Here is a 27158-nt window from a genome sequence, read left to right as displayed (position 1 = left end):
AATTTTTTTAACGATTAATATATATTCTGTTTGAAATATTGCATATTTATTATTCTCTTATTTATCTCATATAGCTTAATAGGTTTTCGAAATTTATTAATACAAAAGTAATGTCTTTTTTGTGTGTTCTATTGCAAAATAGGAAAATGCATTGACAAATATTTTTTTTTTAAAGCCAGGTACATATTTATATTTTAGTTTTTGAAATCTGCGTTTTAAGTGCTATTGCGAAATGTTTATGTACTTTTTACTGCTTCTGACATAATTTTAGGACTGTTACTCTTGCTATATTCTAATAAGCATTACGATGTCTGTGTAAGTCGAAACGAATTTATGTTCATTCAGTTTTTGCTTCCTTTTGAATAAAAACCGAAAATCTGTTTGCATTAAACGAACGTGCAAATATCCACTTCATTTCTATTAATTTTTAAATTCGAAATCCCTCTGTTTGTTATGTTATTCGATATCCATTCTATATTATTCGAGTTTTAGTACTCGTTTAATATTCGAAAGGGTATTCGAAAAAACTCCAACTACAAATTTATGGAAACTGATGATAAAGTTATATATTTAAATGCTCGTAGTTCGATCTGGCGATCTGGAAGAATTATTTTTTGAATATCTAAAATTAATATGCGAATATTAGAAACTCAATATTCGAATATCAATATTTGAACATCAATGTTTTGTACGAATCAAAAATATAAAAAAAAAATTGAACGAAACTAATTTTTGGATAATTTTTCGAATACTTGGATCGAGTATCAACTTTTGGAATTGAGTTTTTAGTTTTCAAAAAAAAAATTTAGAATATACTATTCGAAAAGAGGATTAGATATACGAAAATAATACTACCAAATCTAAAACTGGACAGAGTCAAATTATTTGAATCTTAATCTTATTTGAATCTTAATATTCGAAAACAAACAAATCTACATTATTTGAAAATACAAACTCAAAAATAGAACATAAAATAAAAATACGAGTTCGAATAGTTGAATACTCACAATTATTGTTAACAGTATTATCAAAGTGTAGGAAGTAAATAATTGATGTAGTCAATAATTTGGCTCAAGCAGTATTTTTAAAGTTTTCGAATTTTTTTCTGTCCGTATTTTTTATGCAAACAACCGTATATTTTAAATACAGTCAGAGTGAAAAAAGCGTCGCTTATCAAAAACGTAGTACGAACACTCCAGCCCTAATTGGCATGTATTTGCCATTTGTTTTAATCTGGTTGGGTCGTCCCATGCCAAGCGACCAATGCTATAGAACTTAATCGTTGATCCACACTTTCTTGCAAACTGTCAAGGAAAGTTCACTAAAACTCAAGTTTCTATTAAAACGTTTTGAATTGTTTAGAAATTTATCACCCCTTTTAAGATTTTTATAGAGAATGTTGAGTCGATCCTGAATCTTTATTGCATGCACCATTTCTTTTTTGTTGCTCTAGCAGACATTTTTTAATTTAATTGATTTTATGTGTTGCTATCGAAACAGTTTATCGATTTAAAAAAATCAACACCGTTTTTTAAAAATTTCTAAAACTCCGAAACCGGAACAGGGCTGTATATATATACTTCTTCCAAACAAAAATTCTGTAACGTTCTACCTTAAGTTATAACCTAAAAAGCATAACTAAGTTTTTTTCTAATTTAAGGTTGGAAATTGAAATTTGAATTGCGTTCGAAAATTGGTAAAAATGTTTGACATAAATGAATTTTCTAAATGAAGGCTAGTAATCAAAAACACTGGAAGTTTTATTGGTAAAAGGTGGGGTTAACTAGTAGAAACATATTTTTCTTTCCTTCGGGGTGTATCTATCAATGTTAAAATAATAACGTAATCAATTTAATTCAAATTCAAAAGCTTTTGATTAGAGTATCGAGTTTTGAAAAAAAAATTACTATTACCTTAATTAAGTACACGTTTATATTTCCAAAGTAACGCCTTTCGTTTTGGTGTCTAATTGTATTGCTATATCATTTCATACAACTATTTATTACTTCGCGTACATATGTTTATACGAAGCGTGATTGATAAGTACGCAATGTACGGTATTTAATTTATGTTCCATACTTTTTAGTTGTTAATGCTTTTGTTTAACATTTTTTTATTTTAGATTGCTTAACACATCATTTACGCTTCGTATTTGTAAATTTATTTTATCTTATAATATTTAAGTATAATCTTATCTTAAATATATACTTTTTGCATATGCCTTAGAATTTTCTTGTTAAACCTATACAAGTTGATTGCTAAATAATGAAACTTGCAAGCGCCTGAATAGATAATACACAAACGCTTTTATTACATGTTTATGTATGCATTGAACACACTTTCTATTGAGTCCAAATCTCGCTATATAATTCAATTGTGTCACGCTTCTAAGTGCATACCCTTACTGCTTTCAATTTCTTTTTATCTAACCGCATCTAAGCTCTACTAGAAACGTATATGACGCTGTGTATAGCGACCGTCCACGTCACCATCACCGCCACCACTACCATTCGCCTCATCGTCGCTATCCGAGTCGATAATGTTGCGTAATGTTAAAGCATGAAAATCATTTAATGTTTGCTCAAACAGATCGATTGTCTGTTGATCAGCCTCTGATATAATATTTTGTGTTGCATCTAATAGATCTTCAGCCGCATCAAGCAACTCACGACTACCATGTGTTACAAGAGCAGGCAGATTTCCCACTCTTTGTTCCGTTGTTGATGATGACGTGGTTGTGCCGGTGCCGACAGCTGTGCTATTACTAATACTTAACAAAGGGCGATAATTGGCACTGTAATTCCCTGTATTATCACCAATCAGTTGTTGTGTATCATTTATGTTTTGTTCACCTGTTATGCCTAGTACTCCTCCACCTCCAGTATTGCGCGATAATTCATCAGCATGTGCCAATGTCGAACCAATTATATCACTTGCTATACGTATAGCTGCATCTGTGGCGGCTATAGTTGTAATAAAATCACTAGCATTTGTTGGATGTCGCAGACTATAAAAGTTGAGTGGTGGACTGAAGTCGGATGTGGGATCGAGTGGTGTATTTGCAGCACTAATACCAATTATTATATTACGTTGTTGTTGCTGTTGTACTTGTGAAGCAAAATTCGAATCAGTAATAACGGTATTGCCTTCAATGCTTAGTCCAGCTACGCCTTTTTTGGGTATTGTGGCAAGATCACGTTTAACGCGCCGACAACGTACTGGCTCATTTTGTCTTTGTTGCACCATTGCCTCCAAATCGACGACGTACACATAGCCAGCCACTAAAATTATACAAGATTTTTCACCCTTCTTAAATGCTTCCTCAATATCTTGACTTGTGCGATCGTCATATTGCCACCAACCTGATGAATTATAAAAGAGCTCACATAAAACTTGTTTGTTTTAAATAAAATTCATATAATTAATTTGTTCGAACACTTAAACATAAATTCATATGCAATGTTAAAGAATTTTTGTGATGGTAATGTTAAAATTTCAATATTCCAGCCACGCCTTTGGTTGGCATATGTTTTGAGCGCCGTATTTTTCGTTTTCGTGTTGGATTTTCTATTGGATACTGCACCATTTCACAAAAATCGATTGTATACATTGCGCCACATAATAATATTTCATATTGACATCCATCTTCTAGATCAACTATATCGGTGCTAAGCATGCGCGATTGATAGACGCTTTCAATCTCTTTCGTAGAACGCGCATCATATGCCCACCAACCGCCTGTGTGGAAGTTTGACTTGAGAAATTATTAGCAAATTGAAATGCCACTTACCATTGCGTCCTTCATAGAACCATTGATAGCCATCTTCGGTGGATTTGGTTACACAAATATCATCGATGCCATTTACCAAATCGGGATGATCAAGGAATTCTGGTGGTATTTCACGGCGGCACATAGCGCAGCGACGATTTTTGTAGGCTACACCCTGAGGGGAGAAAAAGAACGTTTTTAAAGTAGAAAAAAGACAAATAAAGAGTCAAAGATAAAAATTAAGGTGATTTTTAAGCTATAGATACAGATAAAGATAAGGATAAAGGTAAAGATACAGACAAAAATAAACTTAAAGATAGAAATAGTGATAAAGATAAGGACAGGGATAGAAACAAAGATAACGATTAAAATACAGTTAAAGAAAAAGATAATCTTAACAATAGAGATAAGTTTAAAGGATAAAAATAAAGGTAAAGAAAATAGTTAGGTTAAAGATAAAGATATGAAAAATATAGAGATATAGGTAAAGATATATAGATCGAGATAAGCATGCAGTGTCAAAGGTAATAAAAGGAATAAAGATATAGACTTAGATAAAGATAAAGTTACAGCCGGTACTATGTAATAAAGTTGGCTCATATCTGGCTAAAGATTGTCAGTTCGTCACCACTTCCTAAAACAGAGGACGATGCTTTTCTAGTAGAAATGAAATGGACAATGATGAGGTTTTGCTGTCTGGTCGTTGTGCAAACTTCTAGTAAAACTGCGGACCTATTCATTCTAAGTGACGTCCGGATGGAAGATCGAGTTCAACTTAACACAACCTACGGATACCCCTAAAGGTAATTGAAATAAAGTAGAAAAGGAGAAGAACTGAAAACGAGTCGCCCCGGAACACAGAACCGGCTGCCTTGGGATGAGGTACTACATTGTGGGTGAATTGATATCGCAACGGATGAGGGCTAAGGTTAACTCAATGCTCTTTATAAGTATCATCTTTATTTATTTGTTCTCAAACAATTCTTATGCACCTTGCAAGTTTTCGTGCATATAGCAATAATACAGAACAATTAACGAAGCATTACCAATTAATGGAAATTTATGCGTAAATGAAACAGAAATTTTCATCTTTGTTTGGCGAACAATTTGTATTCCATTGTTAGTTACACTCAGCTCCATCCTTAACAAAAAAATTATTACTGATACTTTTAAAACTTCCGTGTGATAACGAATAAATAAAAATAAGTAATAAAATTAAATTGAAATACAAAAAAGGCAAATAAAGACCTATTTGTGTACTAGGAAATTTGGATTGTACAGAGCGCCTAATTTTCTAAACAAATCACGTATTGTTGATTTAATTAATTATATATGCAATGAAGCACAACACAGCTGAGCGCGTAAGCAGGCCTGGGGGAGGCAGGAGACCACACCAACCCATTGAATCACCAAAGATTTCTAAACAGGGTCATCCCTCAAAGTGGTTTGGCAAACACTTCGTGTATATTTCTCCACAAGAAAAAATTGAAAGCACCACTCCACTCATTGGAAGAAGAACTCAGTACTTAAGGGCCTCTATATAAAGAACACCATGACGAGGTTTGAGCACATGCCGAAGAGGACAGATTTTCACCCCAGCGGGTTAAGGGGTCAGAATATACCCGCGGTAGGTATGCCTGTTGTTGTTGTTGTTGTTGTTGTAGCGATAAGGTTGCTCCCCGAAGGCTTTTGGGAGTGTTATCGATGGAATGGTCCTTTGCCGGATACAGATCCGGTACGCTCCGGTACCACGGCACCACTAAGGTGCTAGCCCGACCATCTCGGGAACGATTTATGTGGCCACATTAAACCTTCAGGCCATCCCCTCCCTCTCCACCCCCAAGTTCCATGAGGAGCTTGGGTCGCCAGAGCCTCGTCTGTTAGTGAAACAGGATTCGCCGCGGATAGGTGAGGTTGACAATTGGGTTTGGAGAAGCTATATATTGCGCTGGCAACCTGAAGGATTGCGCTACACAGCCCCTTGAATCTGGTATTTTAGTCGCCTCTTACGACAGGCATACCTACCGCGGAAATATTCTGGGGCTGTGTAGCGCAATCCTTCAGGTTGCCAGCGCAATATTAAGCTTCTCCAAACCCAATTGTCAACCTCTCCTATCCGCGGCGAATCCTGCTTCACTAACAGACGAGGCTCTGGCGACGCAAGCTCCTCATGGAACTTGGGGGTGAAGAGGGAGGGGATAGCCTGAAGGTTTAATGTGGCCACATAAATCGTTCCCGAGATGGTCGGGCTAGCACCTTAGTGGTGCTGTGGTACAGGAGCGTACCGGATCTGTATCCGGCAAAGGACCATCACATCGATAACACTCCCCAAAGGCTTCGGGGAGCAACCTTATCGCTACAACAACAACAACAACCGGACAGATTTTCCCTTTCTTGAGATCAAACCTAGACTGACCCAAGATACGCCTTAGAAATCCGGGAGTAATCTAAGCATGCACAAAATTAGTTCAGGTTAAGATAAGGTTTCATTGGTATTGTTTCCGGACTGGCTTATTATGCCGACACATCGCCTTACTCTAGCTGTAACTTTAGCGGGGAATTTATACTTTGATTTCGAACCGGACAACTAGTTGGCAAATAAACCGATGATGCATTTCCCCTTCGGAGAGTGTCTTTATCGTTAATACAACAACAATATCAACACTCCATGAAGGTTTTGGGGAGTGTTATCGATGTTGATGGTCCTTTGAGGGATATAGATGATAAAAAAATAAATGTAAGGCGCGATAACATCCGAAGATATTTTAGGGCGATTGAAGTTTTAAGCGCAATACTAAGCTCTATAGCTTCATAGCTTCCTCCACTACAATAACAATAACAACAGATGTCTAAATATCCCATATGCAGCGGAGTATCGAAAATTCTCTACTGAATAAAAAAACCTTGAACAAAAAATCTTCAACTTTCTTTGCAAACGTTTACTCCACCCATGTGCCATATATACACAGTTCTTAGGGGCAATACACTCTTTTACTTTTCTGGTTTATCAACAAATTATCACCAAATGTACATATAACTACTTTGCATATTACAACGTCTACAAGTACACATGTACATATGTATGTATGTACGTAGGTATGTATCTAACTAATTTTAATACTCACTTTCACGCATAGGAAACAAAAGATGTGTCCACATGGTAGACGTGCTGGATGTATGCAAGTTTGTAGACATATTGGACACTCGATAGTTGTGTTAGAAGTTCCAGTAGCAGCTGCAACGTCATCTGCTGCCCTAGATTGTTCATCCTCCTCCTCTGCCACTACTTCCTCTACACTACTATCCAAGGCTATGACGGCTGCTGCAGATTTTGATGTGGATGGGGTTGGACTGACATTACAATGATCGATTATGGCATCAGCCGCAATAGCATTGTCGCTTATTTGTGTTGTAGTTGTTGCTGTCGGGCTTAATGTATTGGGTGTTGTTGTTTGGTTTCGAGACGGTGACGTATTTGGCAAATTTGTATTTTGTCCAGCGTCAAAGGATGCTACGATAGCTGGATTTGCATTTTCTTCTGTGACAGCTTGCATAGCTCGCGTTAATGCAGACGCCACTGTGTTGCTCCCCCGCTGCCCCAATATCTCGGTTTGTTCTAAACTTTGCTCCATTCTCATGGATTGCATTCACTTTTGTATTGTGAAATTTTTCACTTTTTATCAGACAAATTTTTTTCGTTTGTTTGGAGGTGCACACACCCAAGATTTTTCACTTTATTTGTTTTAAATATTTGCAAAATAGTTTTATTAATTTTTCTGCGCTTTTATGCTATTATACGCGAAACTTGCTTCCGACAACAAAACTTAAATCAAGTTAATTGACTTCAAAAGCTAACAAGAATTATTTTCATGTTCCAAATGCAAAGCACCATTGCCCAAATTGCAAAAAATATTACGAATGTCAACTCAAGGATGGAGTGAGCTGCTGGTGTTGCCATATGTTTTTATAGGTGACGATTGTATTTTTGAACGGCAGATGGCACAAGCGCTGGCGCTGGCATTATTTGTGATGGCCATGAGGGTTAAGATTTTAGTTGTTTGTTTGATATCAAAAAAATTTTTTTTTTTTCGAAAATGGCAAAGTCGGAAGAGAGTTCGAAAGTCGAATCTGGGAAGAGGGAACGGTAATAGTCTAGTTGAGGGGTCGACTGCTAATACGCTACCAAAAATATCGAGATAGGTGTCAAAAGACGCGTATTAACCTCGAGAACAATAATCTGAAGGCGGAAAAGAAAAATTTTATCTCTGTCCGGAGATATTTGCAGTTGAAGTTGGCGATTTCCATGTGGGTGTTGTTGTGTTTGTACCCACCAAAAAATTGTGCATCACCGTGGCGGTAGCCACGGTTAAACCACACACCCGGACGTGGCATGGCGTAGCCCAGGGTTATTTTTTATAAGGGCGGCCGAAGGCCGCCAACGCCGAAAGGTGTTCTGCGCAAAAATACTATGGATCCGACCCCCGGTTTCGGAGGTACCCGCGGTACCGCTTTTTTCGGTTTTTCGTTAATATCTTTTGAACGCGTTAATATTTTTATTTTCCGCCTTCGGATTATTAATACTGATGTCAAGACGCGTCTTTTGACACCTCTCTCGATATTTTTGGTAGCGTATTAGCAGTCGACCCCTCAACTAGACTATTACCGTGGGAACAAAATACGTATAAGCAATAGACTTCCTCTAGAATACTTTGACGGCACTTTCTAAGTGATTGAGCTCAATGAGTGCCGCGTAGCATTGCTACAATAACAAAGGGGATTGATATCACCCCAGCGGGTTAGGGGGATAGAATATACCCACGATAGATATGTCTGTCGGAAGAGGCAACTAAAATACCAAATATATTGAAGGAATTGTGTAGGGCAACCCTTTCAGGCTGACAGCGCAATATACAGCTTCTTCAAACCCATTTGTCAACCTCACCTATCCGTGGCGAATCCTGTTACATTAATAACCGAGGCTCTTGCGACTCCGAATTTCTCATGGATCTAGGGAGTGGGAGGACGGTATTGCCTAGAAGGTTGCATGTGGTGTTGTTGTTGTTGTCGCGCATAGTTTGCTTCCCAAAGCCTTTGAGGAGTGTTATCGATGTAATGGTCCTTTGCCGGATACTGATCCGGTACGCTCCGGTACCACAGCACCATTAAGGTGCTAGCCCGACCATCTCGGGAACGATTTATGTGGCCACATTAAACCTGCCCTCCCTCCCCACCCCCAAGTTCCATGAGGTGCTTGGGATCGCCTGAGCCTCGTCTGTTAGTGAAACAGGATTCGCCGCGGATAGGTGAGGTTGACAATTGAGTTTGAAGAAGCTATATATTGCGCTGGCAACCTGAAGGGTTGCGCTACACAGCCCCTTGAATCTGGTATTTTAGTCGCCTCTTACGACAGGCATAGCTACCGCGGGAATATTCTGACCCCTAACCCGCGTTCCATGTGGTCATAACAAATCGTTCCCGAGATGGTCGGACTTGGTACCGGAACGTACCGGATCTGTATCTGGCGAAGGACCATCAATATCGATAACACTCCCCAAGACCTTCGGGGAGTGTCCTTATCGCTGCAACAACAACAGCAGGACAGATATCTATCCCTTCACCTTCTCTCGAATACTTCAAAGATCATACCATCTCATTCGGACTTTGTTCGTTTGAACATGCTATGTTTTAGAAATATTCTATCCACTCTTATGTACATGGACACATTAAAGCTAGCCACACTTATGTACAAGGCAACGAAGAGACACCTCACACAAAGATGTAGTCATCAGCCGAAGTTTTTCCTCACACATAAACACGCATTTATGTAGCTCAATTACCAAGCAGGAGATACAGCAGTTCTAGAAGGCGAAACGTCTAGACTTTAGTAGAAATATGCGAATAAAGCAACGCAGAGTATAAAATCAGCACAAGCTGAGTAGTCAGTAATCAGTTTTGATTTAAACACGCAATTGGTTGAGAAGTATAATTGTGAAGTACTACTTTCAAAGTAATCTAAATAAAGTCCAGTTTGCAATACTGAATATTGGAGTGATTTATTCAACAGTTTAGCGATACGAACGTTAGCAGAAGGTGCATAAATATCAGATATCCCCAGAATTCGTTACAATTGGTGTCAGAAGAAGAATTGGGGAATAAATTCCAGATGACAACAAGGACATGACCAAGTTTAATGAATTGAAGATATTGCAACTGAAAAAGGAGTTGGAAGCCCGAGGATTGAATACTACTGGTAATAAAGCCGAGCTACAGACACGACTAAGGGAAGCTATGGAATTGGAAGGAATCGACGTTGATGAACACACTTTTTATCCTGATGTGGAAGAGGTAACAACAAAAATTCAGAAATGTCACAAATAGCAAACGATATGTCAGCTCAACTGGAAGAGCAGAAGAATATATGGCATCCCAACTGGAATCGCAGGAGAACCGTATAACATCGCAGATTGGAGCACAAAGGCACGAATATCCGAAATATCGGCACAAATTTCAGCGCAGATCTCTGCACAACTGGAAGAGCAAGAAAGACGTATTTCTTCGAAGATGGAGGCGCAGGATACACAAATTTTGGAACTCGAGAACAAAATCGATGCCCAGATTGAAACATGCGAGGTCATATACAGGAGCTGCAACTAAATCGGCCAGCAGTTTCAGCGAGTAATCCAAAGTTAAAAACACCATCATTTGACGGTTGTGTTCCTTTCCAGGTCTTTGAGCTTCAATTTGAGAAGACGTAAGCAGTGAACAACTGGAATGCGGAAGATAAAGTGGCTGCACTATTCGTGGCATTGAAAGTATCTGCTGCTCAAATCCTACAGACTATTCCAGAGGGAGAGCGGAACAACTACGAAACATTGATGGGCACTCTAGATAGGCGATACGGAAGCGAACACAGGAAGCAGATATACCAAATAGAGTTGCAAAACCGCTACCAAAAAGCTAATGAGACTCTGTAGGAGTTTGCCTCTAGCAAATACGGACGCACCCATGGAATACACCGAGAGGGTAAAAATCCAGAGCTTTATAAATGGCATGCGGGACGTAGAAACGAACCGAGCTACAAACGCAAACCCAAAACCTACATTTGCAGAAACGGTATCAAATGCTCCGATTTAGGAAACAGCACCGCTTTTGTGTGAACACAATATTGGAGGCACTGAAAGCATCGCCAAAGCGGAGTGAAAGTGTTATCAAATGCTCCAAATGTGGGAAGCCAGGTCACATTGCACGTCATTGCAGCACCGGTCCCAATAGTTCCAACAATGTGGGTGGTCTTAAGCACAAAGCTGAAGAAGATGGGCAAAAGCGAGCTAGATGTAAAAATAGAGAGCTAGCTCCAGCTGTTGAATGTCCCGTTATCTCTGTATCACAAAACGGAATAAAATCGAGCAGCCTTACCGTTGGAGGATATGTGGGTAGCAAGGAACATGTACTGACTGTAGATACGGGCGCATCTCATTCCTTAATCCGATCTTATTTGGTCAACAGGAGAGTAAAGCCATTACCTGGAGCAAGGTTGCGTACGGTCACTGGCGAGTATAACCAAGTCCAGGGAGAAGTGGTATGTGAAGTCTTAATTCGGAAGGTCTCAAATTCGTTGTGGCGGAAATTGTTGATGAAGTCATATTGGGAGTGTACTTCTTAGTTGACCATGGCAGCAGGATCGACATGCAAAGAAGTATTATGCGTTATAAGAACAAGAATGTGCCACTTAACTTCAGTTTGGAGAAAGGGTTCAGCAGTAAGCGAGTGCTGCTGGAGGAGATTCGACAAAGACCACAAAAGTCAAAGGCAGCAGATAGGGCAAAGGTTGATGGAACAAATGGGCCAAACAAATTAAGACCGAATTTACCTGGGAGAAAAACACTGGTATTGACAAACCCAAGTGGACGCACTAAAACAAAGGAAAGAATTTCCCAGAAGGAATGCAAGGGTGGTTTCAAGACGATACTGATGATGAAAAGTCAATCCGATCAAGCTCTGCGAAGTAGTTCATTGGCCAAACAAAAGAGTGTGAGGGAACGGCCCAGGATAATGAGTAGTGGGATGAAACATAGGTACGACAAGAATAATAATTCGGAAGGTTTCTTGGAGGGAGATTTGCACCATAAAATTGGCTGCACCTTACCTTACTTTATTTAACCCACAAGAATCGTTATATTTACACTTGAAATGTGGAATAAACTAAAAAAACGGTAAAAGTACTTTGATTGCTTGCCAAACTTGTGGGTGCATATGGCTGTGTTTGCTCCATCCGCAAAATAAAAACAATACGAACACATACACATAATAAAGCTCATTCTTCGCTATGGCGGGCTTTTACAAACAGCATGGAGCTTTCTTGCAAAAAGCTTTTGTCTAAAGTTTTATTGCTGTGTTGCTGCTTTGCCATCAAATTCGTTCATACAATTGCTGCCGTCCTTGTTCTTCAAATGATTTTTTAAGGCCAAGTGCAAATGATGATGAGCCAAACTTCTTCAACGTCGTCGATGCTTTCGCACACAAACAGCAGCTGCTGTGTGCACGGGAAGTGCTTTGGCGAGTGTGTGTGGGTGCATGTGTGTGTATGAACTGTATTAAGCATACTAAAGAACTAGTTTTTTTAACTTTTTTACACATTCCATTTTGCGTTAATTTTCCGTATATACAGAACACATTGGATATAGTCAGTTGGGAGCTCCGAACCCCGCATTTTCTAGCCGAAGCTCAACCAACAGAAACTTACCGAACGCACCACACACAAATCACAACCACATCCTTACTGAAGATTTCCAACGCTTAAGTGTTGTTATTATTGTTTGTTTTTTGGTGTTTTTGTAGGTGTGTTGTTGTTGTGTTTGGTGCCCTTGTTGTTACTGATGTTGTCTTTTTTCTTTTAATAGCGTGTTCTGTATTTATTCTTATACTCTGTCAGTGTGTTTCTATGTCGCAGACTTTTTTGTTGCTGTTGCTCCCCTACGCGTGTGTTGTTGTTGTTTTGCGCCCTCCCTTCTGCTGTTTTATTTAGTGTGCTTTTTATAACCGGATGTACCTACTACCTTGCAAAACTTGTGTGTTCCACTTTTGTTACATTATCACTTCAATATGGATTATGATTGCGAGTAATCCATGGAGTAGATTATTGGGATTTTTCTCGCAGGTGTTCTATGGAGTGTTCAGACACAAAGAAATGGTGTACTCCCAGCTGGATACCCTAGTTTTTTGTTATACATATGTATGTATGTCTGAATTTTTGTAATTAGAACGGAATGTGGACAACGAAGGGTTTAATCCTAACCAGTGAACAGAATGAACCGCAGTCGGGGCAGCTGCGTTGCTCGACATTAATAGACAGGGACTCCTTCCAACTACGATATTCAACAGACTAGACTTGAAAAAGGGATTAGCAAACTCGTGGTAAATGTCTGCATGCTATTTACTGTTGAATCTATGCATTCATTATCTTCGTTCATGGAAGTTCCAACTCATGCATCTGGGAAGCAAAACGTCGTCAAAAAAATTCCAATTCCAGCCCCCTCAACCCAACAAATATTTCTTTCGTTGTACTCTGAGCATAAGAGTCGTGATAAAGATGATGTTCGGATAATCGATGCCAACATCAGATATGATGACACTCGGTGTATTCCAGAGAAAATTTCTTGGGCTGATGATGATTTAGGTCATGTGGGACCTGATTTTACAAGCACCTGCCATTTGGCCAAGAATATCGCATTTTATATTTATTTGTTGTGAAACAAGAAAAAGTTAGCTTAATAGCATGCAAAGATACAAGGGGTATATTACACAATTCTAACTTACAAAATCCCGACAGTTCATAATTCAGACACTCATGGTCCCGACACTACCAAATCCTGACAAAAATCTCGACAACATGAAAATTGGAAAATCATACAAAATGTTGTCATGAAAAATACGCATCTTTAGTATTGTTCTACTTTCTGAAAATTATTACCTCCGAGGAGACTTGAGCCGAGCTTCTCCAAGTTGCATAGTGCTACTTTTTATTTTTCCCACACATTGGCGAGACGAGAACTATATGTTTTATTGGCTGAAAAACACACAGAGTGCTTGTAAAACAACTGCCGAGGAGAAAGCTTGTTTAGAAAAACTTTTTCCCCCCAAAAAATTTTGAACTTGATGTTGCTTTGCTCGAGACTTGACCCAGAGGCTTCGGTGTGGTAGGCGGATCACGCCATCAACACATAACGGCAGACACCAAACACAGTGAGGTCTCTGAACTTTAAAATGATATATCGTGTAGCGTCTCAAAAATTGAAAAAGGGCCTATGGAAATAAAGAATAAGAGAATGAAGAAAGTAGTGGGGAAGACGGATAGAGATGAAGAATGATATACTGGGTACACAGAATTGAAAAATCATTCTTCCATTAAACTAAACAGCAAATAATTAAAAAAAGTAAGATTCCCCATAGAAATATAGCAGAAAGGTAGGTGGAAAATTGATTAGAGATAAGAAAGAAAGAGCGATAATAGAGGATAAGTGGAACAGACGGACAAAACACAAGGAGGTAGACTTAGATACTGAATTGCATAATGTTATGCGCAAGAAAGTGTTTCTATCGGAACCCGCCTATGGAAGCAGAGGTAGAGGGCGGCCTCCACTCCGTTGGAATGGACCAGGTGGAAAACGATTTAAACTCCCTCGGTGTAACCAATTGGCGCCGGTTGGCAGAGAGAAGGAGCGACTGTCGCGCCTTGTTGGTTATGGCCGTTTAAGCGGTTAAGTGCCAATTAAGTTAGTATGCGCAAGCTATTCTCTTAGCCCACAGCTGGGTATATAACATTGTTTCACATGAATTTAGACGACCTTACTTGTTCACAATGCTTTTTATTCATTTATGTATGTTTATATGAATGTGTCCTCTATCATCGTCTATCGCTTATTGTCGCTCTATTCGTACCCGTGTGCCCCTGAATTAGTGGATTGTTGCTGCTGCTGCTGCTGTTCTTGGCTACTTTTGCTTCATCCATTTCTGGTGCTGCTTATGAGCTCGTGTGCTTTAGCAGAGTTTACGTTCTTGCCTGTGTTCCCGTTCCGTTCGCATTCGTGTCAGTCGAGATTGAGAGTGCGAATTTGGCCTACAGACCTAATTTACTGTCTGCAGCCAAAACAAACCCATTTTTAATTATCGAAAAATTTGTGTTAAAAAATTTAAATGAAACATTTTATTAAACAAAAATCTAATTTACTAAACACAAAAGCGATGTAACAATAATTGAATGTGGAAAAGAAATAAATGTAATACGCAATAATAAAGAATGAATATAAAGAATTATACATTTGTACTTGGTTACATAGATACTTACATTAGCGAGAGTATGTAGTTCATGTGTGTAAATTTGTGCAAATTGCACAATTATAAAAGTTTTAAATTTTGCTTTTTGTTCTTCTACTTATACACAACTAAAAAGTAATGTGAATTGAAATTGAAAAAAAAAAAAAAATAAATTAAAAAATGTTAAGTGCTGAAGTGAAATGAATTGTGGCTCAGAAATTATCGCCTTCCGAGTCCGCGAACACACGTCAGTTCGTCAATCAGCCAGTGAGCCAGTAAACCAGCCAGTCAATCCATGTGTATAGTACCAATAATGTACGTACCTATGTATGTATTTATGGACTAGTTAGTCGAGACGCAAGTCGTATCTATAGAATGCCCATATGTATGTTGTTGGTGTCGCGAATATTAATGCAGTGTTGTTGTGTCATAGCTAGAGTCGAACTGCTTCCATATTCCAACATACATACACACATATGTATACCAATGTACCGCTCACACTGCCTTCCCCAATAGTTATTGTATGCGAGCTCACTGCATCTGTGTATGCGATGTGTCTATGTGGTCGTGGGTAGCGATGTACTGTGCACTGTTTCGTTGTACTGAGTGCTCAAAAACATAGTTGAACCTTTTCTCTCTCTGAAACAACCCTCCACTCTTGCGATACGATGAAATGCATAATATCGGCCTCAATAGCGAATGATAGGTATAAGTCGACATGTTTGTTTCACATTGAAGCCTGGAGTTTTGTAGGTTAAAACATCGGCATTGACTCGTAGAGCAGATAAAATTAGGACCTAGGCGCGGCCAGTTGTTTTGCAGGATCTTTCCCCTCTAAGAAGCAAACGGTGTCTATTTTGGGAGATAGATAAAGTTTAATAAATACTGCAAAAAATATATCATGGGGGCTTCAAGAAGAGTGAGAGGTAACAAAAGAACCACAAAATACTATCTGATTCAAGTAGTATAAAGAAGTCTGATGGCTTAGATACCGCTTCTAGTCAACAACCTTCGGCGGAAGTGATGGAGACACACTTTTCGGGATGTCACAATGCCAGAAAGTCCAGCAGGTTTTTCAGAAACTTTCGGCACAAACATTGTAGACAAAAGAGCGATCAAAGCATTAAAGCTTTTAAAATCGTTGAGAAAGAATGTGATGATATCAGCCACGATGTGAAATGCTGGGGAAAGTTTGTTACCCCTATTTTTTTGGCTTTTTTAAAAATATCTTCGAAATCATGCACCAGAAGCCTGGAGTTTCTAAAGCTGACAAACTAAACCGCTCTGAATCCAAAGTGTACAGGCTACAAGCCTATCTTCCTTTATACTTAAAATTTTGGTTTTGTCTTTAACAACTTTAAAATGGAGGTAGTCTACAGGGAAGCTTCAGGATATGGAAGGACAGAATTTGTAGATTTATGCTCAGATCTACGCTTAGGAATTAATTATTCTTTCGCAATTTTTGCCACAAGCTAGATATATTTAATGACTACCTGGACCATACTCAAAAACGCTTCTCATTAATGATTCTCCTATGAATACCGGTAGTTATCGAAATCCTGGAAATTTTAAGAGCAAAAATAACTAGTTGCATACGCTGAAAACTTGGTTATGTTCTATATTTTATAAACTTTAACTTACAGTCAACAATATTTTACCAAGCCATGCAGATCAATAGTAAAGTGGTCGGTCAGATTCCTTTTCAGCTTTTAAGCGCAAGGCAACTAATAAGGAACGAATCAAAATATGTTATGCGAATGAAGCCACATATAACTTAGTCATAAAATCTGCGAATTTTTTTGATATAGATCTACTTATGCAAATTTTATGGTCTCCTTTGGCTCTTTGTGAAAAAAAAAATTATGAAAACTTGGCGCTAGGCTAGGAAAAGCTTAAAATGTCTTTAATTCAAAACTACGGATAGCGCAGGACTGCACTCCTCTTTAAGCTTGGTACGCAAGAGGCCCCCGCTTTCACTGGCTCTCATTTCAGATTTTGTATTTAAGAAAATTGCTTGAAAAAAATCAGGAAGAATAATTTAGGCCAATATTCATAGGAGGTTATGTCCAATAACCATACATTTTTTTACGCTTATAGATCAGTCTATAAAAAAATTAGTTATCTCCGCTACCCAGTAAGAAAAGTGAATTAGCATAGCCTAATTCTTACTATTCCTCCAGCACAGAATGTCCTGGGTTCAACTAACGGGCAGAGCAGAATCAAAAATTGAGAAAAAAGTGTTTCAATTAGAAAAAAAGTTTTTCTAAGCCATTTGACAAACACTCCGAGTATATTTCTGCCACGAAAATCTTCTATAGGAACATTCATCTGCCGTACGGAGTCGGCGTGAAACAAGTACATCACGCAAATTTTTAGGAAAAATTTAATTGAAACACGTCAAATCGCGCCAAGTATTTATTTTTTTTCTCTCACTGAGAGAAATATATGACGACTAAAAAAATCTTGATTTTTACTAAATTTTCAGCGGCCATAAGCGCAATCAAGCACACAGTGCAACGACAAGACGATAACTAGTTGCGAATACAGCTACATACATACACACATACACACCTCCGCAAGCGATTCGCAAGATATTTTTTTAAATGGATTGCAATTTGCAATGCTCTTCTGGAGCTTTCGGAACGGTGCGGGATAAAAAGAGATTCCTATTAAATGTGCGCTTATAAATAAAAGGAAATTTAAATATATAGGGACGTGTGAAATTTGTCGCAAATTACATGCAAACGTGTGTACATATGTACATATATTAATTGATATGTATTCATATGTGTGATAGGAAGTAAAGCGGCAACTAAAAAGAGGCTGCGAATTAAGCGAGTAAACCGAGCGATATTCATACGCCGTGGTGTACAAAAAAAACTTATTTTTAGTTCCTAAAATTGACTAAAATATTAAATTTAAATTGAAATAAGTAAAATTAAATTAGTTTGCAATTCGTTTAATTTAAAAACATTATGTGAAGCAGGTTGTTATAGTAACAGATGCTAGCAGCTTCAGGCATTTTACCTGCCTCAAAAGTATTTTGGTTAGGCGAATGAATTTCACGACGATAAAGTCAGCAGAACGCATTCGGCTGAGTTGCCTAAACTGCTAAACGCACGAGAAGAACAAATATTTAGTTGGTGCCTGCAGGCAAAAGTGAGCAGCCAAAAGCAGCCATAAAGATTGAAATGTGTATTGGAACAATAAAAATTAAAGCAAAAACAAAACAAAAAACAAGTAAAGGTGTCTAAGTTCGGGTGTAACCGAACATTATATACTCAGCGTGAGCTTCAATTGTATATTCCATTTTAGATAAATTACTTTTCTACATAACACGTAGCACCGCCCATTTAAAAAAAATGTCTCCCCATTTCCTCTTACACTAAAATTTGATAAGTGAAATATCATTGATTCAAAACTATTTTTTGCTAAGTTATAGCTTATTATTCTAGTCTACGACCCTTTTAAACTTGTTTTTGTATCTAAGTTGCCGTCGTCTTTAACCGATCCCGTCCATTTTTACTAGAAATATTTTCTGCTATAAAGAAAATATGTTTACACAATTTCATTACGATATGTTAATTTTTCTTCGAGTTATGGCTCCCGTAACATAGAAAATGGCTTAGTCGTAAAAGGGGCGGTGCCACACCCATTTTCAAAAATTTTAGTGTTTTCCAATTTAATGTTATAATTCAATTTAGAAAGTAAAATTCTATTGATACAAAGCTCTTTTTCGCTAAGATATAGCTTATTATTTTCGTCTACGACCCTTTTAAAAATCTTTTATATAAAAGGGGCGTGGTCTTTAACCGATCTCGTCCATTTTTCCTAGAAATATTTCCTGCTATAGGAAAAATTTGTGTACCCAATTTCATTACGATCCGTTAATTTTTCTTCGAGTTATGGTTCCCGAAACATAAAAAATTGCTTAGTCATAAAAGGGGCGGTGACACGCCCATTTTTTTAAATTTTAAGTTTTTCCTATTTATTGTTATAAATCCACTTGGGAAATGAAATACCATTGATATAAAGCTCCCTTTTGCAAAGATATAGCTTATTTTATTCTTCCACGACCCTTTTAAAAATCTTTTATATAAAAGTGGGCATGGTCCTTAACCGATGTCGTTAATTTTACTTCAGATCATTCCTTATAGTAAAGGCAACCTCTCTGCCGAATTTTGTTACAATAGGTTTAACGGTTTTTGATTTATGATTAATAATATTTGTAAAATTGATTTTATCACAAGTGGGCGGTGCCACGCCCATTTTAAAAAATGTTCCGACATGGCTCAATCAAATTTTTTTTCGATACTGATAATTTTGATATATGGAAGTCTATATCTATCTCGCTTCCTTTATACCTGTACAACCAACCTTTATCCAATCAAAGTTAATATACTCTGTGTGCCAAGCACGCTGAGTATAACAGTAACTTACTAGATTTTGTGTCTTTTGTACGCGAGACGACAAAGCAGCAGTGCGAAAATCTTGTTAGCATGTATATAAGGAAGAGGAATTGCGGCAGTTCAGCTAAACACGCACACAAAATCACATACACACACACTTAACTGACATAACAAAAAAATATAAAAATTACAAAAGCTATAAGTAGAAAAACAACAAGACGCAGAACAAATGAAAACGAGAATGAGGAAACAAATAGAAATAAGGGGTGGTCAGTGCGGCGGTAACATCAATTGCATTATTACACATTTTGCCCATTTGCTGTTTGAGTGGCGCGCTAATGTGTGTATGTGTGTATGTTCTGTGAACAAAAGAGCGAGCTTTTATGCAGCTTGTGTACTACAAATACGAACGCTTTAGCGGAAACTGTTGCTTGAATAGAACGAGCGTACGAAAGCGAATGTGAAATAAGCATTTTGTATTTGTTGCTTTGTGTGAAATTCTTAACTAGAGATGGACCGAGGTGGTCGGTGGGAAGTGTTATACAGTATTGTGCGAAAAAATAGAAGCAGTTAGAATATTGACAGTACACGTCATATAATTATAATTCGTGTCAAATTCTTATATCCACATCAAAAGAAAAATAAGGAAAAGAATACACTCAATAAGAGAAATATAACACTTATACAAAAAAAAAATACTTGGTGCGATTCACCTCCGAAGAGATTTTAGGCTGAGCTTCTCTTCCAATTTCCTTCTTGCCAATTCCTTCTTCTTTTAATTTTTCTAAAAAATTGGCAGGACGGGACCTATGTACAGCCTTTCTCTAATTGAAAAAACGTTTGTCTTAATTTCGAAGCTGCTTCGCCCGCGACTTGAACTCATTAAATTCGGTGTGGTGAGCGCAGCACGCTGCCACCACACCACGATTCCCTATATATTTAACCAACTGTGTTGTTGCTCAAGGAAAAAATAGAGGCACATATGTTCCTTGCATTTTCTCAAGAGTTGGATGGCATGTGCAAAAGACATTTTTCCTGAGCACTTTTTTAAATTTGATTACACATTCCAGTTTTTTTTTTTTTTTGAAATTTCCTGACCATCTAGCAATGTCCCATGTAAAAGGCCCAACGAATTTTTTGCTTTCTATTTTATTTTACTGTATGCATGCATCCATTTCGTTGCACGCCACTGTACTTAATATTATCACATCAAATGAATTGCAAAAGTACAATCAGCTAGTGTGTTGCGAACTTCTACTAAACACTAAGTGTGAATGAGATAGCGAGCAGAATTTACTATAAAAAGCTAAAAGTAGAAGCAGAATTAAATAACAGCACTTGGATCAAAACTTGAAAGGGGAGAGTACAGCACAGTTTATGTGAGTCGATTTATGTGACACAATTCAATGTTAGTGCGCTTTGTTGTTGCGCCGGTATACTTAATCCAATGTGAACGAAACACTAACTTAGCTTCCCCGTTCGACTCAGCGGCGGCGGCGTAGTCAGAAACGACGGCACTTCACAACCAACTGACTAGGCAGTCGTCATCAGGTACACTTACAATAATAAAACGACTGTTTCTTTGATACACACACATGAGCACTCATATAGTGCTTTAATTTCGTTGATCGCGATGTGTTGTTAATTTTTTTTTCTCAATAAAAACCGAAAAAATTCTTCCTACTCGTTGTTGGATAATTAAGTAGATACTATTTTTTGTGTTGCTGCATGCATTTTGAACTTCTACATTTATTTGCCCGCAGTTTTATCTATGTTTTGTATATATGTACATTAGACTGGGTCGATTTGTATGGAAGAAAGATAACCGATATCGCGCCATCGATTTTTCGATAGGATTTGGGCTGAGTAAAAAAAGTTCCACTACGCATACCCAAAAAAATTATTTTCAAGCCTGCGAAATTTCATTTTTTGACTTTTTTCGACTTTGATTTTTAAGGGTTTTTCATGTCCTACTAAACAAATTTTCATATGTATGCCCTGTCCGACCCAAAAATGTCCGCTAAAAACGTTGTCGACAGGGTATACATGAACATTTTACAATGAAATGAAAATTTTTTAGTAGGTCATGAAAAAAACCTTAAGAATCAATGTCGAAAATAAGTAAAAAAAAAGAAATTTAGTCGTGGAAATTTTTCCTGAGCCCAAATCCTATCGACAAATCGATGGCGCGATATCGGTTAATAAATCGACACAGTCTAATGTACATACATATAAGAAACAGCATTAGGGCGGTTCACAAAAATATATAAAATAATTTTCAAAAGATGCCTTTGAGATTGCTTTGAGTAACCACTCCAGGAAAAAAGTAAGGTGTAAGTTTTATTATAAAACGCTCTTTTTATATCCAGCTATACATGTAGACAGGGTATTATAACATTGATTGTATAACGGTTAGTTGTATAGGTATAAAGGAATTGAGATACATAGATATAGACTTCTCTAAATGATATAATTCAAAAATGAATACCGCTAAGCTAATGAAATTTGGTAGGTGGATTGGTTTTATGTCGCAAAACATAAATTTCAAAAAATTGTGGAATATGAGTGTGGCACCATCCACATTTGGAAGAAGAGTATTTGGAAGTTTAAGAAGCCGTAAATTAAAAGCAATTAAAGATATTATATACAAATTCGCAGAACACTATCCTTGCTAAATTATTTAGACTGAGTGAAGATAATCAAAATCGGCTAAAGAACACGCCCACAACAGCGTCAATTGCAAAGGTGGGTATGTAATATTCGGTTTCACCCGAACTTAGACTTTTTTGCTGTTAATAATTACTTTTAGAGTTTTCTATTTCGCTCGGAGATTACATTTTTTTGCATTTCGGTAAAAAAAAAAAACAAAAAATGTTATAAAAATCAATTAATAGCGAAACTTATATTTTTCGAGCAAAAAGCAAAAATCGATTTTTAAAGTAACACTTACACTGAACTTATGCAAAACTATCGCATTAAGAGACGGTACTAGTTTTAATTCTGCTTTCAACTTACACTTACAACATTGTGATGTCATACGAAACGGCAATTGACCCCCTCTGCAGATGTATTGAACGCCTCCCTAACTGGTTCAGTTGAGGGTTCTGAGATAGTAGCTGCATTGTTTGATTAAATTGAATTGCATGCGATTAACACCAGTTCGGAAGTAGTTATTAGCCCCATAGTGCGAAACTGCCAACTTGTGCGATTTCCCTGCAGGATGCAGTAAAAATAATAAAAGAAGTTTATCGATTGAAGCATACAATTATGTACATATATAAAAACTTCTTTATTGAGTACCGGTAAGGAACATAAAATTTATATTAAAAAAAAAATATCAGCTGCATTCAATGCAAAAACATTTCATAAAAACATTTTAGGTACAAAAGATTTAGGTTCAGGTATAAATGTTGATACATTGTTGCCTACATCTATACTAATAACTCATATTTCAATCACTACATTAACAGTTCTTCTCTGAGTTCTTTAAATACCTCAGTTGACAAAAAGCTTTTCTTCGTATCTATATTATGACAATTATTGTTATTTGATTTCATCAAGTCTTTAGTTTTTATTAGATTCGAAACTGTGCTTGTTTGAAGTCTATTTCTACACTTAGTTTTAATTAAATTTGGTATAGAAAATATTCTTTCTACTTTTGTGGATTAATGTGGAATCGACAATATGCCTTCAACTATTTTATAAATATTGGAAAACATTTGCGCATTTAATTTATTTTTAACTGATCTCAATTCTTCTCAAAAGCTGCGTATATTTAAATTCTTGAATTTTTTAAGGCTCTCTTCCTCTGCTAAAGCTCTAAATTCAGAATTAATTTTCTGTATTTTATCAAATGCAGATTTCGGAAACAAGTCCATAACTAAAGGCACAATACTATTTACTTCACCGCTTAAAATACTTTACTTTCTTTAATAAAGTACTACAACATTGTATATAAAATTGTTTAGCACAGCTCTTAAATATGTGTACGTCATCTTATTCGAAAAGGTTGTTTGATAGAATAATATCCACATTAACACCGCAGTAAAATTCACCTGGGGTTAAGTAATTTTCGCCTGAATCAATATTTAACATCCCAATAGGACTGGAGTCTAAATAAATTTTTTTATAAAATTTTTAATTTGGTAATAAGTAAATGTATGCGAATATCTTCAGACTGCATTTCTATATTCACATTATTTATTTCATTTAAAATATAAGAAAGAAATGTAAAATATACTTTATAAATAGGACTTTGAAAATTTTCAGATATAAGATTAATATTTTGATTACTGCTTTTATTTCCAAATACGTAAAGATTAAAATAATACTTGAGGGCATCCCATTGCTCAAGAATTCTATCTATGACTGCTTGTCTAGAAAGTCACCTGGTGGGGACGTACTTTAGTATAACATGCATTTCTGTACCGAAATGTTCTTGAATACTCTGAAAGTCCTAAGTGGGCTGTTACCAAAATGATAGTTTACGTCTTTTAAAAATTTATCAATTTTGTTGGGAAATACTTCACAAGCGGCCATTGAAGCTAAATTTAAAATGTGCCAAACACATCCATTAACATGCAGATTTGGAACAACTTGCTACAGCCTTGCTTGCACTCCGCTTTTTGATCATAACCGAGCAATTGTCGACAATGAAGCCAATCATTTTTTCAAGTGGTATTGAATGGTCTTTCAAAGATTTAATAATGACATTAAAAATACCCTCCGTGCTACTGTCGGTCAAAGGTATCAAGTCTAAAAATCTATCAATGCACTTTTTATCGAAACTGCCAATTTTTTTGATATACATATATCAGTCGTTTCATTTATTATTAGAGAGTAATAATTCTTCTGACAAAATGCAATTATGGATTTATAATTTTCTCGCCCTGTTATTTGGGTTATTATTTTATGTGCTTTAATTCTATTGATGCAAAATTTGTTCACAATTTTAGAATCAGTTATTTTTCATAAGCATACTTAAATGATCCATAATTGCAAATGGTCAATTGTTCTCGGCAAGAGAACAATTTAACTATATAATTTATTCGAAAAATTTAAATTTTTTTAAACATTCAGAGCTGCTTTGAAAATTACTTGGTGTAGTGCTGTATTTTACAAAAATATACCAAATATGTCAATGTAGTACCAACGTACTTTGGGAAAGCAAAATGTACCAAAAAAAGTACAAATGTATCATGATTATCATCACTGTTATAAACACAAAGCCTTCTATTAAAAATAAAGAAAATGGTGACTCACCTCTTGCATTGGTATGCGTGCTCCCTCAACTGCTGATGTGACACCAGAAAACAGCGTCCAGTTTGAATACTTATCATAAGCTTATATTTCTTTATTTTTAAAGGCAAGAGTAACTTTATTGATGTAAGCTTGTAATACTTTCACATGATCTTCGACACTTTGTATTCCCACGCTTGGCCATTAACTTTTTTTTTGTGGCTGTGGGAAATTCCACGTCAACTCCCTCCACAGTTCCTTCGAAGACGGCTTTTTTGATTTCTTTCCAAATTTTTTACCCAATCGGGATATCGGCTGCTGTTTGGAATGTTACCCTAGCTGTTAGTTCTCGAAAACACCCTCTCTCAGATTATATTTCAAAGTTGCCGTATCCGAGGATTTGGTTCAAAAACAAGCAAAATATCTGGGAATTTTGTCGAAGAACACCCTATTCTAGAATTTTTCTCATAAACGCTCTAACTAACGTCAGAATGAGTGATATTTAGGGCGTTTTTGAAAAATATACTGAGGTAGAACGACTTTGAAACGACAGCCTCGAGATAGGATATTTCTCTCAGAAAAATTTTCAAAATATTGTTAATTAAAAATGAATTTTTCACCAACTTTTCCAATTAAATTGAAAATTCGAAAAAAATAACCATTTCGTGACTAGGATTAAATTTAAGGATTCTGGATTAAATATTTTGTAGAACTCTTACAACCAAATCAAAGTACGCAAATAATGTTTTACCATCTATATATACAATTTTTTTACTTGTATATAACAAAATCGAGAATACAAAAAACCTTAAAATCTATACTATAATACCAGACCCGGCAGACCAAGGCAGAACAACGCCCTAACTTTAGTCTGGCTGCATAGTTATTGAGAAGTTTTTTACTTCCGTCTTTTTCATCCTTTCCTTTCTGTCTCCTTATTCTCCCTCCCCGCTCCATCTATCCCTATCTTCCTATCTTCGTTGAACTCTATCTTTTCTCAGTCTCTTTCTCCTTACCTAATTTTTCCTCTCTCTGGTTCTTTTAATGTGCGTGGAGCTTTAGCTGTATTTGGCAGGCGCGGGCAGTTGGCAACGCGCATGTAAAATACTGCTGCGGCCCACGTCACGCAATAAAAACGGGAGATACGTATATATAAATTTGACGAGTTGGCACGACAAACGTGCTTGGCATTTCTTTTAATCAAATAAAAGTAATTTTGTTAAAAATTTAAGAAATGACCACAATATGTAGGAGGCGCCCTCCAAGGAATTAGCCAGCACATGGGGTAGCAGCGAAGGCGATTACTAACAAATTGGTAGGTTACCGGCAGCGGACAACCGAAGTTGTCCAATAATCTTTTTTTCCCAGTCTCAGTCCTAGTTCCAATCCCAGTCCTAGTTTCAGTCCCAGTTGTATGTATCTTTGAATGCTGTTTCGTAAAAAAGTTAAATCAAAAAATGTTGTTAAAAAAAATAAATATTAAGCGTGCACCACCCTTTAATAGGTACGATCAGATTCTCAAATCTACTCAATATGCTCAGAAGATCTCATGAGAATCGATCGAGCCATTTCGAAGGAGTTTAACTACAAACACTGTGACACAAGAAATTTATATATATATATATATATAAGATACTTTTTGCTTAACTTTGAAAGAAAAAATATTTTTTTTTGTAAAAAAATCATCAATTTACAATAAATTAAGTAAAAGATATTACCCAGTTAATCCGAAAAAAAAATCACGAAATTTCTAAAGATTTATACCTGCTGATTTTCAAACCGATTTTTAAAAAAGGGACCATAAAAATATTTTTCGAAAATTACAAAAAGACGCCCAAAATTTAGCAAACAGGCGATGCAAAATACATCAATAGGATGAGTTGGTTGGAATTCCATTATAAAGACGAATATTTCGAAGAAAATATTTTTGACAATCACCCTAATGTACATATATATGTACATATACAAATTTTTTGCTTTCGCCAAATCCCCCTTTTAACAATGCACGAATACCAACAAGAACAAAAACGAACAGGAATAAAAACAAAAAAAAAACAATTACAAAAGAAATAATCAAACTACAACAACGGCCAGAAAAAAAAAAAAAAAAAAATAGCGCCACCATGCTTTTGCACACTATCCATGTATATGCGTGTACTCATTTATATATGCATGTGTGCGTGAATGTCTGCTGTCTGTGCATTCATTCCCATTTCCTCCCCAACATAATTCTTATTGACTTTTGTGTTTTTCACTGCAGTGCAGGCAGGAGTGAGTGGTGCTATGAGAGGCGTGTGATTTTGTTCTTGCGAAATTTTGTCATTTATTCGTTTTTTATTATATTCGCGTCGTTCAATTACGAAATCGTACGCACACATGCAAACATACACATACACACATAGAGGTCTGGCTTTGGCTTACGCGTTGCG

At 36.7% G+C, this 27158-nt stretch overlaps 2 protein-coding genes across 6 annotated transcripts in view; one reads left to right on the top strand and one right to left on the bottom strand.

Annotated features, from left to right (window-relative positions):
* wnd (wallenda) overlaps positions 1 to 7663 on the bottom strand; it is a 100541-nt gene extending 92878 nt beyond the window's left edge. Inside the window, exons 1-4 of one of the 2 annotated variants that reach the window (XM_067788065.1) lie at positions 6895 to 7663; positions 3791 to 3944; positions 3679 to 3738; positions 2853 to 3362 (exon numbers count right to left, since the gene is read on the bottom strand). In XM_067788065.1, the coding sequence (XP_067644166.1) occupies positions 2853 to 3362; positions 3679 to 3738; positions 3791 to 3944; positions 6895 to 7416 (1246 nt within the window). In that variant the 5' untranslated portion in view covers positions 7417 to 7663. The remainder of the gene's footprint in view (positions 1 to 2852; positions 3363 to 3678; positions 3739 to 3790; positions 3945 to 6894) is intronic. The other variant, XM_067788060.1, reaches the window with a different exon arrangement.
* A 7095-nt stretch (positions 7664 to 14758) lies between these two features.
* The window catches only part of LOC137254092 (ras guanine nucleotide exchange factor P-like), a 53851-nt gene continuing 41451 nt past the window's right edge, over positions 14759 to 27158 (top strand). For 2 of the 4 annotated variants that reach the window (XM_067791802.1, XM_067791803.1), the window contains exon 1: positions 14760 to 15397. The gene's annotated coding sequence lies outside the window, so the exon portion shown is untranslated. Of the gene's footprint in view, positions 15398 to 22114; positions 22237 to 27158 lie in introns of those variants that run through there. The other 2 variants (XM_067791799.1, XM_067791801.1) reach the window with 2 other exon arrangements.

Source organism: Eurosta solidaginis, chromosome 5 (assembly GCF_040869045.1).
Source record: "Eurosta solidaginis isolate ZX-2024a chromosome 5, ASM4086904v1, whole genome shotgun sequence".
Taxonomy (NCBI): domain Eukaryota; kingdom Metazoa; phylum Arthropoda; class Insecta; order Diptera; family Tephritidae; genus Eurosta; species Eurosta solidaginis.
The sequence above is the reverse complement of the archived record's forward strand: the minus strand, read 5'-3'. Positions and strand labels throughout refer to the sequence as shown.